General features: G+C 24.0%; 4 protein-coding genes across 4 annotated transcripts; 2 read left to right on the forward strand and 2 right to left on the reverse strand. All coding sequences in view use genetic code 6, as the record gives it.

The window, feature by feature from the left end:
• Nucleotides 1–114: 114 nt before the first annotated feature.
• On the reverse strand, nt 115–3,354 carry TTHERM_00564300 (hypothetical protein; the record flags this gene model as incomplete). The annotated part of the gene is made up of 1 exon (XM_001022029.2): nt 115–3,354. Exon 1 carries the CDS (start codon nt 3,298–3,300, stop codon nt 115–117), a length of 3,186 nt encoding a protein of 1,061 aa, XP_001022029.1. The 5' UTR covers nt 3,301–3,354.
• A 559-nt stretch (nt 3,355–3,913) lies between these two features.
• TTHERM_00564310 (Vps52/Sac2 family protein) lies at nt 3,914–6,296 on the forward strand (the record flags this gene model as incomplete). Its single annotated transcript, XM_001022030.3, has 3 exons — nt 3,914–4,078; nt 4,188–4,596; nt 4,729–6,296. 3 exons carry the CDS (start codon nt 3,914–3,916, stop codon nt 6,294–6,296), a joined length of 2,142 nt encoding a protein of 713 aa, XP_001022030.1.
• Nucleotides 6,297–7,097: 801 nt separating this feature from the next.
• On the reverse strand, nt 7,098–12,727 carry TTHERM_00564320 (cation diffusion facilitator family transporter containing protein; the record flags this gene model as incomplete). Its single annotated transcript, XM_001022031.3, has 16 exons — nt 7,098–7,619; nt 7,675–8,855; nt 9,846–9,915; nt 9,993–10,165; nt 10,214–10,506; nt 10,560–11,078; nt 11,131–11,206; nt 11,258–11,368; nt 11,487–11,550; nt 11,601–11,695; nt 11,763–11,913; nt 11,964–12,091; nt 12,145–12,297; nt 12,351–12,428; nt 12,479–12,601; nt 12,691–12,727. 16 exons carry the CDS (start codon nt 12,725–12,727, stop codon nt 7,098–7,100), a joined length of 3,774 nt encoding a protein of 1,257 aa, XP_001022031.2.
• A 499-nt stretch (nt 12,728–13,226) lies between these two features.
• Nucleotides 13,227–13,733, forward strand: TTHERM_000564359 (transmembrane protein, putative; the record flags this gene model as incomplete). The annotated part of the gene is made up of 1 exon (XM_012799184.1): nt 13,227–13,733. The coding sequence occupies one exon, from the start codon at nt 13,227–13,229 to the stop codon at nt 13,731–13,733; it is 507 nt and encodes a 168-aa protein (XP_012654638.1).
• Nucleotides 13,734–13,884: the final 151 nt, after the last annotated feature.

The raw sequence follows: 13,884 nt of genomic DNA on the forward strand, positions 1-13,884 counted from the left end.
AAAATAATAAATATATCAAATATTAGTTACATTCACAGTGTGAAATTATATATATAATCTAAAGTTAATTTATTTTAAATATTATTTACAATTTATCTAATTATTAATCAACAATCATTATTTTTATTATTTATTTAATTTACGACATTGTTTTTCAAATACATTAGCACTCTTGAATAGAGCTCTTGCTTATTCAAAGTACTTTAAGATAGGAGCACAAGAAAAAATAACCAAATTCTCATCATTTAATATTTTATTCTCTTTAAATCCTAATGTATTTGATAAATTATTATTATTCTATTATAAAAATTGCTATGACTAAGCATTACTATTAGCTACAAAAGACCTAAATGTTGGAGGTTATTGATTTGAGTATTGTTGAGAGGAATAAACGTGAAAAGATTCTTTAAAAATTTAAAATGGAGTTCTTCGATCAGGGTCTATTATGTGGTTTGTTGTTGAGACTCTATAACTTTATTTGCATTCTATACCTGAATGACTAAATACTATTAAAGAAAGCTTGATGGTCCTTACTTTTGATCTTAATAGATTTTATAAAGCTTGTGATTGCTGTAATTATTTATTCTATGGAATTTTGGTTTTATTATTGTCTATTATCAATTAGGCTATTCTTTATACTGCTTCATTCAAAATTATTATCTTATCATTAATATTTGTGTCTAAAGAATTGAACTCGATTGCAATATCGTCTACAATTGGATAAGATTTATCTTAATTTTACGATTGAGATTATGGAAATGAAGGGGAGGAAGTAGGGAGCTTTGAAACAGAAGTTTAACTTTCAAATACATTTTCATTGTATCTTAATTTAACTCTACACGAATAATTATTTTAAATTATGGTAAGAATTTTAGTCCTGAAAGTTTCTTGAAGTAGTTGGAGAACTTCAAGCTAAATTTGCTTCTTTTAAGATGACTTGGTGCCGATAATAAATATATTTTTAAAATGATTATCTAAAGCATTTCTCACTAATATTTCCGATTTCAGATTTTTAGTTATTTAACTTACTACCATATACATTTTTTCAAAAGTGTATGTTTCTCCATCTGTGATCACTCTATTTGATCCTGTTTTTTGTAAAGTACCTTTGAATGGCCTTGCTACTATCAATCTGTCTTTCCCAATGAGAGAAATTATTGGTGAGTTTAGTGTTTTACTTTATACTAGAAAAATATTATTCTCTAAGTTCTCAAATCTATTGCATCCATTTGCTTAGCTGTTTCTTCCTTATTATGTGCTTAAGCTTTAAGTTGACATAGGACTTTGAATGAATTATAAATTGATTGAATTTCTATTCATCGGACTATTTTTTAAGAAGTTGTTAGTATTATTTTTGTTGTTTGATAGCTAATTAGATTGCAATTCATTAAAACTTTAGTTATTTTATGGCTCAGTATATTGGAAAGTCTATTATAAAATTTATTGTCCAGAGTTTTTCTTTGGGGTGTTTTCGAATTTAAATTATGTATTGTTTTATATTGTATCGTTTAATTAACTTTGTCTTAGTTAATTATTAAAATTACTGATAATTCTATTTGAAGTTCTGTCTAAGCTATAATCTTTTTTGTCTGATTTGATTGGGAAGTTTTTATTAAAACTGTTAGATTATTGAGATTAAATTGAATTGTTATTGTTATGATATGATTTGCTATTTGAAGCTGAGCCTATTTTAGAAGCCTTAAGTCCATAACGAGGAGGAGTTAAATTTTAGCTATTTTCAACTGACTTTTTACCTATTATTCGTTCTGTGACTTCGAGATAATTCTTTGGAGATAAATAACTTTTACCATTCATAAAGTTTAATAATACCTAAGACTAAGATGTGTTCATTTAAACTTTTTTTTTAATCTTTTCATCAGTATTCTAAAAATAACTTCTGGTTTGAGAGTATTTTGTGTTACCAGCCAATTTTTTTACAGGACTTTAGCTTCTAGATTAGCTATGAATTTAATATTTCAGGTCTTCAATTTTAAAAAGTAATTTTTGCAAATCTATTTTTTTCAATAAAATGTTTTCATTTCCATCTGAATTACCATTTGTTAATTCTGTTGATTTCATTTCATTTATTTTTCTCCTAAATTCTTCAAGATCTTTCTTCTACCTAATTAACTCCTTATCCATTTCTTAGTCTTTTTATTTTGAGACGTTCACGAACTGAATAGCTTCATTATAAAGATTTTCTGTCTCATCATTTAATTCTATCATTTAATTTTCAAAATTCTCTCTTTGGACTAGCATTTCGATTTCATCAAATTCTTTTGCTCCTATTCCTGTATCATATATTTCTTAGTCCTTGTATGCTAGGTTATTTTATTATTCGTTCTGCATATTCTTTTGCTTTTAATTCTTTAAACTTTCAATTTTCTATTGAAAAATTTCCTCCCTTTCTAAACTTTATAATATGTTTCCATAGTCATTTTCTTAATAATACTGCTGGTTATTTTATTAATTATTGAAAATAGCCTATTGCTACAAATTTTGTTATTGTAACTTTTAATTTTTTGCAGTGTTAAACAAAATATCTTATTTGTTGTCATTATTCGTATCAAAATTCTAAGTCTAATTGGATTAAGCTAAATTACTTACAAAATTATTTTATTATTAAGGTAGATTTTCTAGTTAGTTTTATTATTAGGTTTACTGATTTTTGAATTCTTAAAAGTTGTTATAGCGCTCTTCAAAAGTTAGCTGCTATTATTGCTAGCTAGAAAAAGCTATATCGTTTTGATTATTATGATTCAAATAGAAGCTTTACATCTCTTACAATGGCGAACTTGACATAAATCTATCTTCTTATTCTCCTTACTAATTTTTTATCAATTAAATTTATGGTATAAAGCTATTAGAGTTATGGTTTTGCTAGCTTGATAGAAAATTAGAATAAGGGGTTTCCCTATCAGATTAAAATATAGGAGGTGTGCATGGGAGATTCTTTTATATTAAAGAAGGGTTAAATGAACCTTAATTTAATTCTAAGTTGTTTTTAAAATCTTAATAGTCTATTTTTTTATCTTTTTATGAACTTTATAAATTATTTTCTCTGTCCTAAATGCCATTTTATTCATTATAAGCCTAAATTTTTAACTGCTCCAGTTAATTTAAATATTTTTAATTGCTAGAAGATAATTCCAATAGCTACTTATTTTATTTGAACGTTTCTTCATAATCACCTATTTCTGGAGTCGGATTTTAAACAATTTTGATATGGTTTAGTTAACCTAAATTAAGATTTATTGAGTTACTCAAAGGCAGAGTCTGTTAACTTTCATTAATGTTCATTTCCTAAATATTTTTATTTACTAACTTCTATTTATTAATGAACTTACAGATTAAAATTTTAACACATAAATTTTATGTATAATTTTAATCAAAAAATCTTAATAATTAATTAAAAATATTAACTTTTAACTACAATCAACAGAATAAAAATGAAATTATCTTGATTTTTTAACCAATAAAAATTTAAAGACTTGATTGTACTCATTTTATTACTTTATTTTATTTTTTATAGCTATTTTAGTTCAAAAAATTAATTTACAATAAAATATTTTTTTATTAAACCAAAATTTAAACAAATAAGTTTAATATGTAAATATTTTTTATTTAAAAAGTTTATTTTATTTTAATTTTTTAAAGTTTATTTTAATGTATTTTAGTAAGCAAGCAAGATTAAAAACATCTCTTAATCTATTTTAAGAGAAATTAATTTCCACTTGCTTGCTTGCATTGAATATGTATGTTGTCAAACCCGATTGATATATATTTGAATTTAATTTTATTTAACAAAATGAAAAATAATTAATCCTGAGATATTTGTTTATTTAGTGCTATTATTAATTAATAAAATCTAGTTTGGAATAAATTGAAATCAGAAAGAGAGTAAAATATAAAAATGGACAGTTAGAATAATAATTAAGAAGATAAAAAAAACAAGAGTAGCCTTTTTTCAGATGCCACACTTGATCCTATTACATAGCGTTACATACATTCAAAATATAAGCTAGCAGAAGGAGAGTAAAATTTTGCAAATATAGACCTTAGAAATATGTGCGAAAATGTAAAATCTTGAAAAAAGCTAATTTAGTTAAATCAATCATTTTAGAATTATTACTTTTTATTTTAGTTAATAAAATGTAAATAATAAATTTATGCATTAAAAATGAAAGGTAGTTGATGAGCTTGAGACATTAGAAAGTGAAGCCGCTTATGATTATTTAAAGGTAGAAAATGAAATGAAAGACTTAGATGTTGAAATAGATAAAAGCGATTCTATTTTGTCAGAATTAGAAAAAGTCTTAGAAAATTTTAGAGATCACTTAAATGAAATAAAGAGTTAAATGACTGTTTTGCAAGAGAGATCTCTTAAAATGAATATTTCTTTAACAAACCGTAAAAATCTATAAAAATTAATGAATACATTCATGGATTCAGCTGTTTTAGATCCAAAATTAATAGATGCAATTAATTCAGCACCTATTGATTAAGCTTACGTTCAACATATTAAAGTTCTATGCTAAAAGTTAGAGTATCTTCAGAATACGAAACTGCCAGATGCCTCAGTTGTAAAAGAATTGGGTAATAAATATATAATCACGATTATAAAAATTCTTCTTCCTTTATAATAAATAAATTTCAACATATTTTACATAAGACCTATAAATAGTTTTCATTAATTTAAAAAAATTTTTTTGAAATAATTTTAACTAGAACCTGAATTAAACAAACTGAAAAACAAAGCTTGTGGCAGAGTTAGATAATTTTTGCTTGACAAAATTGATATCCTTAAAAAGCCTACCACTAATATTGAAATTCAATAAAAAAATGTACTTTTAGACTATCGTGTATTTACTGAATTTTTGAAGTGTCACTATGAGGAAATTTATGCAGAATTATGCAACAAATATGCTGAAGTAATGTCAAAAGTATACTCCTAATTGTTTGAAAAGAATGTAAAAGAACTTTAAAAATTATGGGTCGAACTATACAACAAATCGGATACTTTAGTCTGTGATAATGCCTCAAACATGAGAACATTTATCACTATAAAAAACGGAGGAAAGTTAGTTGATGTATACCCTGATAAAAACAAATCAATTTTCGATTTAATGGATCGTGATTTAATCTTAAAAAATGAAAGGTTAAATGATGGCTTTATATTTTATGCTTCAGCCTCTAAAGAAAATCAGCGCTTTACCATTGAACAAATTTTCAGAAGCATGAGCAAGTTAATTTTAAGTACAGTTGTCAGTGAAATAGCTTTTTCAAGTTAATTCTTTAACTTAACAAATGCACAAAATTCCAAGATATTTAAAGAAATTTTTAGTTAAACTTTTAAAAGCTTATACAACTTCTTATAAACTATGTTGACTGAAAGTTATGACTGCAATGGTATGGTACTCATTATTTTGATTAACGAATCTTACTAACGTGAATACTCTGAAATGTATGCTTAATCTTAAGTACTTCAAGAATATTTTAACTATATTAACATGTTAGTTTGGCCACGTTTCGAAAAAGTATTCGAAGGTCACTGCTAATCAATATCAGAAAAAAATTTAAAGTAATACAAATTACTTGAAAAATAATTTAGCTTCAAGCCGATTGTGCAGCGTTATGCAGATATAATTATATCTTTTTATAGACTTTATTCATATTTCTAAGACAACAAAATGATATTTATTCGTATCGAAAAACTACGTAAAGATTTTATAAATATGATCAAGAAGAATGCATAAGATATAGGAAAAGGTATTGACAGATGCAAGTATCTTCTCCTTATTTATGATTTAATATTTACCAACATACCAACTAAGAAAGAGTACCAAAAGGAAATAACTGAAATTGAAAAAGAGTAATAAATTTACATAACTGAATTTGTTAATATTTTCCTCAAAGAACTCTTTGGTGATATGATTGATTTTATTAACTAAAATCTTACTAATAAAAATAATGGTGAAGAGATATAAGACTAAAATTAGAAAAATTATTCATAAAATTAATCTAACCCTGCTGATCATGAACGTTTAGTTAAAACAATTTGTGGTGATTTCAATAGCTCACGTAATAAACGTATAGACACATTTAAACATGAATGTGAAAAAATATTTGAAGGTACTCAAATCCTTAAAAAGATCCTCAAGCGTTTTTTGAATACTTTTATTTAATACTACGGAACTTTCTACCGTTATTGCCAACAAAAGCATCCATAGGCAGCTGCCACTCTTATACATTACAATGAAATCAATAGTGATATCTAAAGCTCATATGGAATTTGAAAACGTTATTGTGAAAAAATTATTGATATTTTAATAGTTAGCTCTACCTTTAATAGAGAATAATTATGTTAAAATGTAACTATTCTATTTATACTTTAATTTAATTTGTTTATCTCTACCAACTTACTTTAAAATAAAAGAATTTATTTATTTAGCTTGTTACTGAAAAAATAAAAAATTATTTTTTATATTTTAAAGTTATGCTGATGATAATTAAAAACAAATTTATTGATAAATTTTTTTATCATTTATTTAAATTTTTTAGTAATTTATATATTTCGATATTCTTTCGTTTATTGTATCTTCGACGAAAAATAAGGGTATTCTTCCAAACTTTATGAATCTATAAATTATGGAATATTTATAAAATTAAAATTAAAATAATATTCATTAAAAATTCAAAAATTTATCAACAAACCCTTTTTATCAAAATAAAAATTAGTCAAATTTTTATATTTCGAATTTTGTTTATTATTTTGAAGGTGGAAACAAAAGCGCTTTTATTGTATTAAATAAAGATGGAAGCAAAAATGAACTTTAAAATAAAAATAAAAGGACATTTTAAATGGGAATACATTAATTATACATGATTGATTATACATTACGAATAAATACAACAATAAATATAAGAATATTTTATTCATATTTGTTTGTGATTTTAATTAATTATTTTGTTTGTGATTATTTATTTATTTATTTATTAATAGTTTAAATTTCGATTGTTATTAATAGTGAAAACTTTCACGTCTAAATATTATTTAAAATATTTAATGTGAAGTTTTAAAATACATTCTTGATAAATCAATAATGTATGTTATGATGACATCTAATTGAGTTTGGTAATTCTCTTGATTCCCAATCTTCAATTTGAATTGTAGAATGATAAATACCATGCTATCTGCAAATCTTAGTTGCTTCACGTAGTACTTATTCTTTATCACCATTTACAAAGATGTGAACACTCATTGATGGCTTGCCAATACTCAAAGACCAAATATGCAAATCATGAATTTAAACTACCTTGTCTATAGCTAAAAGTTAATCTTTAAAGTCCTTTATTTCAATATCTTAAGGTGTTCCTTCCATTAATACAGTAATGCAATCCTTTACGATTTTTACTGTAGTAAAGAGGACTAAAATAGAGAACAAATAAGTGCAAATAGGATCAGCTAAATGCCAGTAATCATATTCATCTGTATTAGCATAAAAGTAAATGAGTAATGCAGCTACAACAACACCGATTGATTAAATTATATCACCAATAACATGAATCATAGCAGCTCTCAAATTGTAATTTTCATGTTCATTAATATTTGATAAATTCTTTTTTAATTAAAAATAATTTTAGAATAAAAAATAAAATTGTTTTAAAATATACTTTTTTCTTTTTTTATCCATTTCCGTGGTCATGATCATGGTCGTGGTCGTGGTCATGGTCATGGTCGTGATTGTGGTCATGGTCATGATCATGGTTATGTTTATTAGCTTTTGATTTATTTTTCTTTTATTTTTTTGTTTTATTTTCTTCATGCTTATGTTCATGATCATGGTCGTGGTCATGATCGTGATCGTGGTCGTGATCGTGATCATGGTTATGGTCATGGTCGTGATCGTGATCGTGATCGTGGTCATGGTCATGGTCGTGATCATGATCATGGTCATGACTATGGCCTTTAGATTTATTTTTTGAGTCACTTGGTCCATGACTATGGCCATGGCTACATCCACCATGTGAATGACTATGACCAGGAGCACTATGTAATACTTTTGCCATTCCTATATTGCAAACAAGTCCAAAAACAGCAGTTATTAACATAAAGAAAGGATCTGTTACCATCGATTTGTTGATAATACGATCAGTTGCTTCATATAAAAGGACTATGGTTAAACCCCAAATTAAGACTATACTACCTAAAGCTCCAATAACTTCTGCTCTGTGATAGCCATATGACAGCTTTTTTGAAGCGGGGCGAGTTCCAATCCAAATAGACATAATAGAAATAAAGAAACCACTTAAGTCTGAAAACATATGGGCAGCATCACTGAGAATAGCTAAAGATCCACTAATTATACCACCAACAACTTCAGCAATTAAGAAAATTAAAGCAATTGCAGAGGCAACAAAAAGTTTGCAAAGAACTCCTTTTGAGACATGAGAAACATCAGGTAAGTCATAAATAGCAGATTCACGATGAGCAGATGAGTCTTCACTTTCAGATTCCTCTTCGTCTTCATCTTAAGAAGATCTTTTGATACTAATATCAGTAGCGCGGCTTTCAGCAATAGAGACCTACTTATTTTTTTTCTAATTAACCTATTTTTTTGAAGCAGGTTTATTTTCTTCATCAAAATTGGATGACTTTTTGAAGTTTGGTTCATCTTCAAGAAGTTTTTTTTCAAATTCCTTCTTGATATCTTGAGGGCTTTGACTCATAGATAATTTTTAATGATTTTGCTTGTATGTTTTTTTTTTTGACAAATCAGCTACTATTTTATACAAATTGCTAGTTTTAGTGTTTGTTTTATTTTCTTATTTATTATTTTTAATTTTTAACGAGTCTTTTTTTGTAAATTTAAAGATATAATTTCAATCGTTTTGGTGATTCATTAAATCAGAAATGAGTCTGCCTATTATTTATTCATTCTAATTTTATCAATTATAAATATAAATTTTATTATTTAACATTAATAAAAATTAGATAATATAATGATTAAGATTCATTTTTCGCGCAATTTATAATTGTTATTATTGATTTTCTTAATTTTAAGAATAAAACTTTAAACGGCTCTATTTTTCATTTTATTGTGTTGACAGTTTGGAAACCATTATTATATTATAAAAATAAATATATAAATAAATAAAAATTTATTGAATAGACTTTTAGTTGATTAAATTACAGTTAATTTTATAAAATGAGTGCTTTTTAGAACATATCTTGCTAAGAAAGATAAAAGAAAGGTTAGATTCATGAATATTTAGTTGAACCAGATGATTTCAGTTCTATGCGAAAGATTCATTTATGAATTTAATTAAAAGTTCATGAAGTATCATTAAGTTGATTGAGTTAATTACTAAATCGATATATTAAAAATTATTAATTTAGATTCATTTTTTTTATTTTTGTTAATTAATTTTCAGTGAATCATGAGTAAAGCAAGGATAATAAAAAATTTATTTTTAAATTTTAAAGACTAGTTTTCTTTAACTGCTTTTTATCTAATTGTTTTATTTTTAGAATATTTCTCAAAATTATTATTAATTCTTTTAAAAAAATCTAAAATAAAACATGAAATACGATTAAGAAAAAGTAAAGTAATGATTTTATTTAGTTAGTTAATTCTTATTTTATATTATTTATTAGTTTTAACATTAAACTTTGAATAGACATTTTTATTTACAATTTTATTTAATAATAGATTAATTAAGATAATTACTCTACTCTTATTTTTTAACTAGTAAAAAGCAGTGCATTACTCTAAAAAATTTATTTTTATCTTCACTCTAATCTATGCTATCCTTATTATTTATTTTATCTCATTCACTATTACCTTCTGTATTATTTTCTGTATCTAAAAAGAATTTTTCAAAGTGCTTATTAATTCCCAACGCCTCTTTCCTCTAATTTTAAAAATTTATTTATTTAAATAAAGTTATCAATTAAGTAAAATAACTTAGATTAAAACTTAATTTATTACCAAATTTTCAATTTAATCCTCACATAAATTTACTGATGAGTTAATTTAAAGATAAATATTTTTAAGATTTATAAAGTTTCCTTTTTATTCTTCTTTTTGCTAGATACTTGTTTCTTTATATGATTAAAGCAATTCTTGTAAGTTAAGCTCCTATTCATCCTAAGGATCTATATCTGTTTTAATTTTTATTATAATAATATTTTACATTGTTTTAATTTTACCGCTCACTAATAATTAAAATAGAGAATCCAAAGACATTGTGTATTAGCTTTAACCCTATAATAATGGTTCAAACTTTTATATGATACCTTAAACTGTTTTTGAGAACTCTTTTTCTTGGTTGTATAGGAAAAAAAAATTAGCTAACTCTTAAGTTAAGCTGTAGTATTCATTATCAAGTATTTAAAGTTGTTAATTTAAAATTTGCATCTAACTATTTTAAGCAAACCCACTATTTGTATTCTCTTATTCTAAATGGGCTTGCATTTAATTCATTTCTGACTCAATTTAAACTCTAATTACAACAAAACAGTAAATAAAATAATTTATTATGATTAATTAACTTACCCTATTTCTTCCTCTTACTTAATAAGCTACTCTAATTCTTACATTTATTAGTCTAACTCATTTATTTATAAATTTAACTCTTCTTATTTACCATCAAATTAATTATTCTAAAATTGATTTTTATTTGTTATTTCTTAAGTATCTTTTTAGTTAGTATGAATTGGATTGGTTAAATACTGATCGATATTAAAATTGATTTCATTCTGGTTATAGTTTTAATTTATTTACTAATTAGTTTATTTTTCAAATCCTTTACCTATGAAGCTTTGAATATTAAAGTTTATTTCATTTTGATTACTTTAAGCTTTATTTTTATTTATCATGTTATTGTTTTACTACTTATCAAAACCTGAGCCAATATATTTTTCTATATTAAAGTTGATCTCATTTTAATTATTTTTGTTATGATTGTGAGCCTCTTAACTTTTTAAACTTTAGCTTTTCCCAGTTTCGTATTTATCAAGCTCATTTGCTTTTATAGAAGAGTTAGATGAAAAATAATTTGAGCTCTAATCGATTCTTTATTAAAAATAAAATAGTTAATAATTTTATAGATTTTGCATAAATATACTTAAAATTGATAACATTTGTCTTATCTTCTTGTAATAAATACAGCTTCATATCTAATAAATTATGTGATAAACCACCTTTTTTTTTAAATTTAAATCAATAACTTTATCATAACTTGATAATCTTACCCATAATACCTATAGCAGGTTAGTTTATGTATGGAAAAGTCACATAAGAGTGGTTGTATCTTGGTTCTATCTTTATATCTCCTAGGAATGGCTGGCTCCAATAAAAATCCTCTTTAAAAGTTATAGATAATTTCGCTTTAGTGATATTTATTAGAATGGTTTTTCGATATTAAGAAAAACAAAGTTTTTTAAACTGATATTTGATTGAAAGTTGAAATAAATGAATTACCCAAATTGAGCTGATAAATTTCATTAAGTGAATTATTAGTTTTATTTTCCTATCCTCCAAATATCTGATTTAAAATAATTACATTCATTAAAAAAATATCTTCAGTTATATTACAATTATTCTTGTTTCATCTATGTAGTTAAGACTAAAAAAGGAACGTGGAGTGGGACTTTAGCCTATAGTCTGAATCTTCTTCCAAAAAAAGCTCTCTTAAAATTTATTGCAAACAAATTAATCAATAAATAAATAAATGCATCATTTATTTTAATTATTTACTGAGGTCAAGCTAGTAAATGCTAAAATCATCATATTTTTAATCCTTACATTTTCCTCCAAAAATATACATGAAATTTTAGTAGACAAAAGCCTAATGGCCTCTCCTAGGAGAAGGAATGTCTCCTTTTGTCTATTTAGGTGTACATTACATCTATTAAAAATAAAGTATGATACTATACAATTAATCATATTTAAATATACTCCTGTAGCAGGTTGTAAACTCTGATTTAAATCAATATTTTAGTAATTAAATATCCAAACATCATTTAAAAGCTTATTCTGAGGTAATGAAATACCACCAAATACAATTAATTCCTTTTAGTCATTTACTTTATTTTTATCAATTCAAATAAATTTAGTGTAAGTGATAAAAAACAATTACACATATCGCATAAAGTGTGTTGATGCCTTGAAGAACTTTGATTCAAAAAAAATTTTTTCCATATTAGAGTTTTAATCTATAAGCAATATATGTCCTCATAGGATCTTCCTTTATCTCCTTCCCCACCATAAATAAAAAAGTAATCCAACTAATCTAAATTTAAAAATAGCTTTAAAAAATATTTTTTATCTTATATTTTTATGTACCATCATAAAAAGCTGTATGATAACATCTCATGAGAGGTGCTTATCCTGTTGAATTCTATTTACACCACTACAATGTTTCTTTACATTAACAAAACTAATCAGATTTATACAATTATATTGCTTATTACTTAAATCTAAAAAATGCAAATCATTTAATCTTTAATCAGATTATCCTCCAAACAATAGCAAACTGTTAAGAGAAGAAATATATGTTAGAGTATGTCCTTCCCTTGGGCAAGGATCTTCAATTCCTAATTATTGAAATAATATTTCACCAAACTTATAAAAACCAATCCAAAATCTAAATAATGAAAACAAATATAAAAGGAGCTGCATTAACCTTATCTTAGTTGAAGATTTCTTAATTTAAGTGACATTACTAAAATACTTTTTTGATAATTAGAATTTTAAAATATTAACAAGTTATAGATAGTATTTTGCGTTATTGAAATTTGTAAAACAAAAATTAATTTTAGAGATAGATATTGATCGAAATTTGAAATTATTATATTTTAAAATTAAAAAAAAAACAATCAATATTGACTTAAATTATTTTGTTTATGATCAAATCTTCTATATCTACCAACCTTTGTTTTTTAACATGCAGTGAGATAATTTAAATAAAAACTCATTTTTAAAAGCAACTAGAGAGAAAGCTATTTAGAGTATTTATATTAAATGTCTATTTATTATAAATATCTTAATGTTGATAATATATACTAATAAAAAAAATAAGTTTTTCTTAATTAAATATTCTTCAATTTATACAATAATTTAGAGAGAAAAGCAGATAAACAAATAAAAATATTTTTAAAATTTTAAGGAAAATGAGTGGTAATCATAATCATAATAATTAGGGAAAACATTAAAAAATGCATGAAAAACTCTTACAAATAACAGATAGTAATTTCAAGTATTATTGTGATGAAGTTAGTAAATATTTATAAGATGGATACCAATATATCAATATCGAAGGTATTGGCACTAATATTCCTACAGCAATAAGAGTAGCTGAGACATTTGTTTAAAGAAAGTAAGCAGACTGGGAAAAGCTCCACACAGGATCTATAGAAAAATAAAATGGGCAAAAAGGAAAAAAAGTTTGCATTAATGCTTGCATCAAAAGAAGATGAAAAAAATCATATTTTCAATTACTAAAAACATAAAACAAAAAAAAACACAATATAAATTCAGATTCAATTATAAAAATTTATAAAATGTTTAAAAATTAAGAATAAATAATATGTTTCCAATTTATACACCTTTAAAATAATGTTATGGATATCTCAATTAATCATCTTATATAAATAGATTATTTTATTATATATTTTCCTTTATCATATAAAAAATATTTAAAAACAAAGAATTTAGTAAATTAATTGAACCAACACGCATTAATATTTTTAAATTAAATATTCAATAATATTAATAAATTTTTTTTATTTTATTAAAATAATACTTATTGCTATCTTCTTATATTATTTTAATATCATTTTTTAAATAATATATTTATTTTTTATTTTTATTCAATTTT

Source organism: Tetrahymena thermophila, assembly GCF_000189635.1.
Source record: "Tetrahymena thermophila SB210 genomic scaffold scf_8254495, whole genome shotgun sequence".
Lineage (NCBI taxonomy): Eukaryota > Ciliophora > Oligohymenophorea > Hymenostomatida > Tetrahymenidae > Tetrahymena > Tetrahymena thermophila.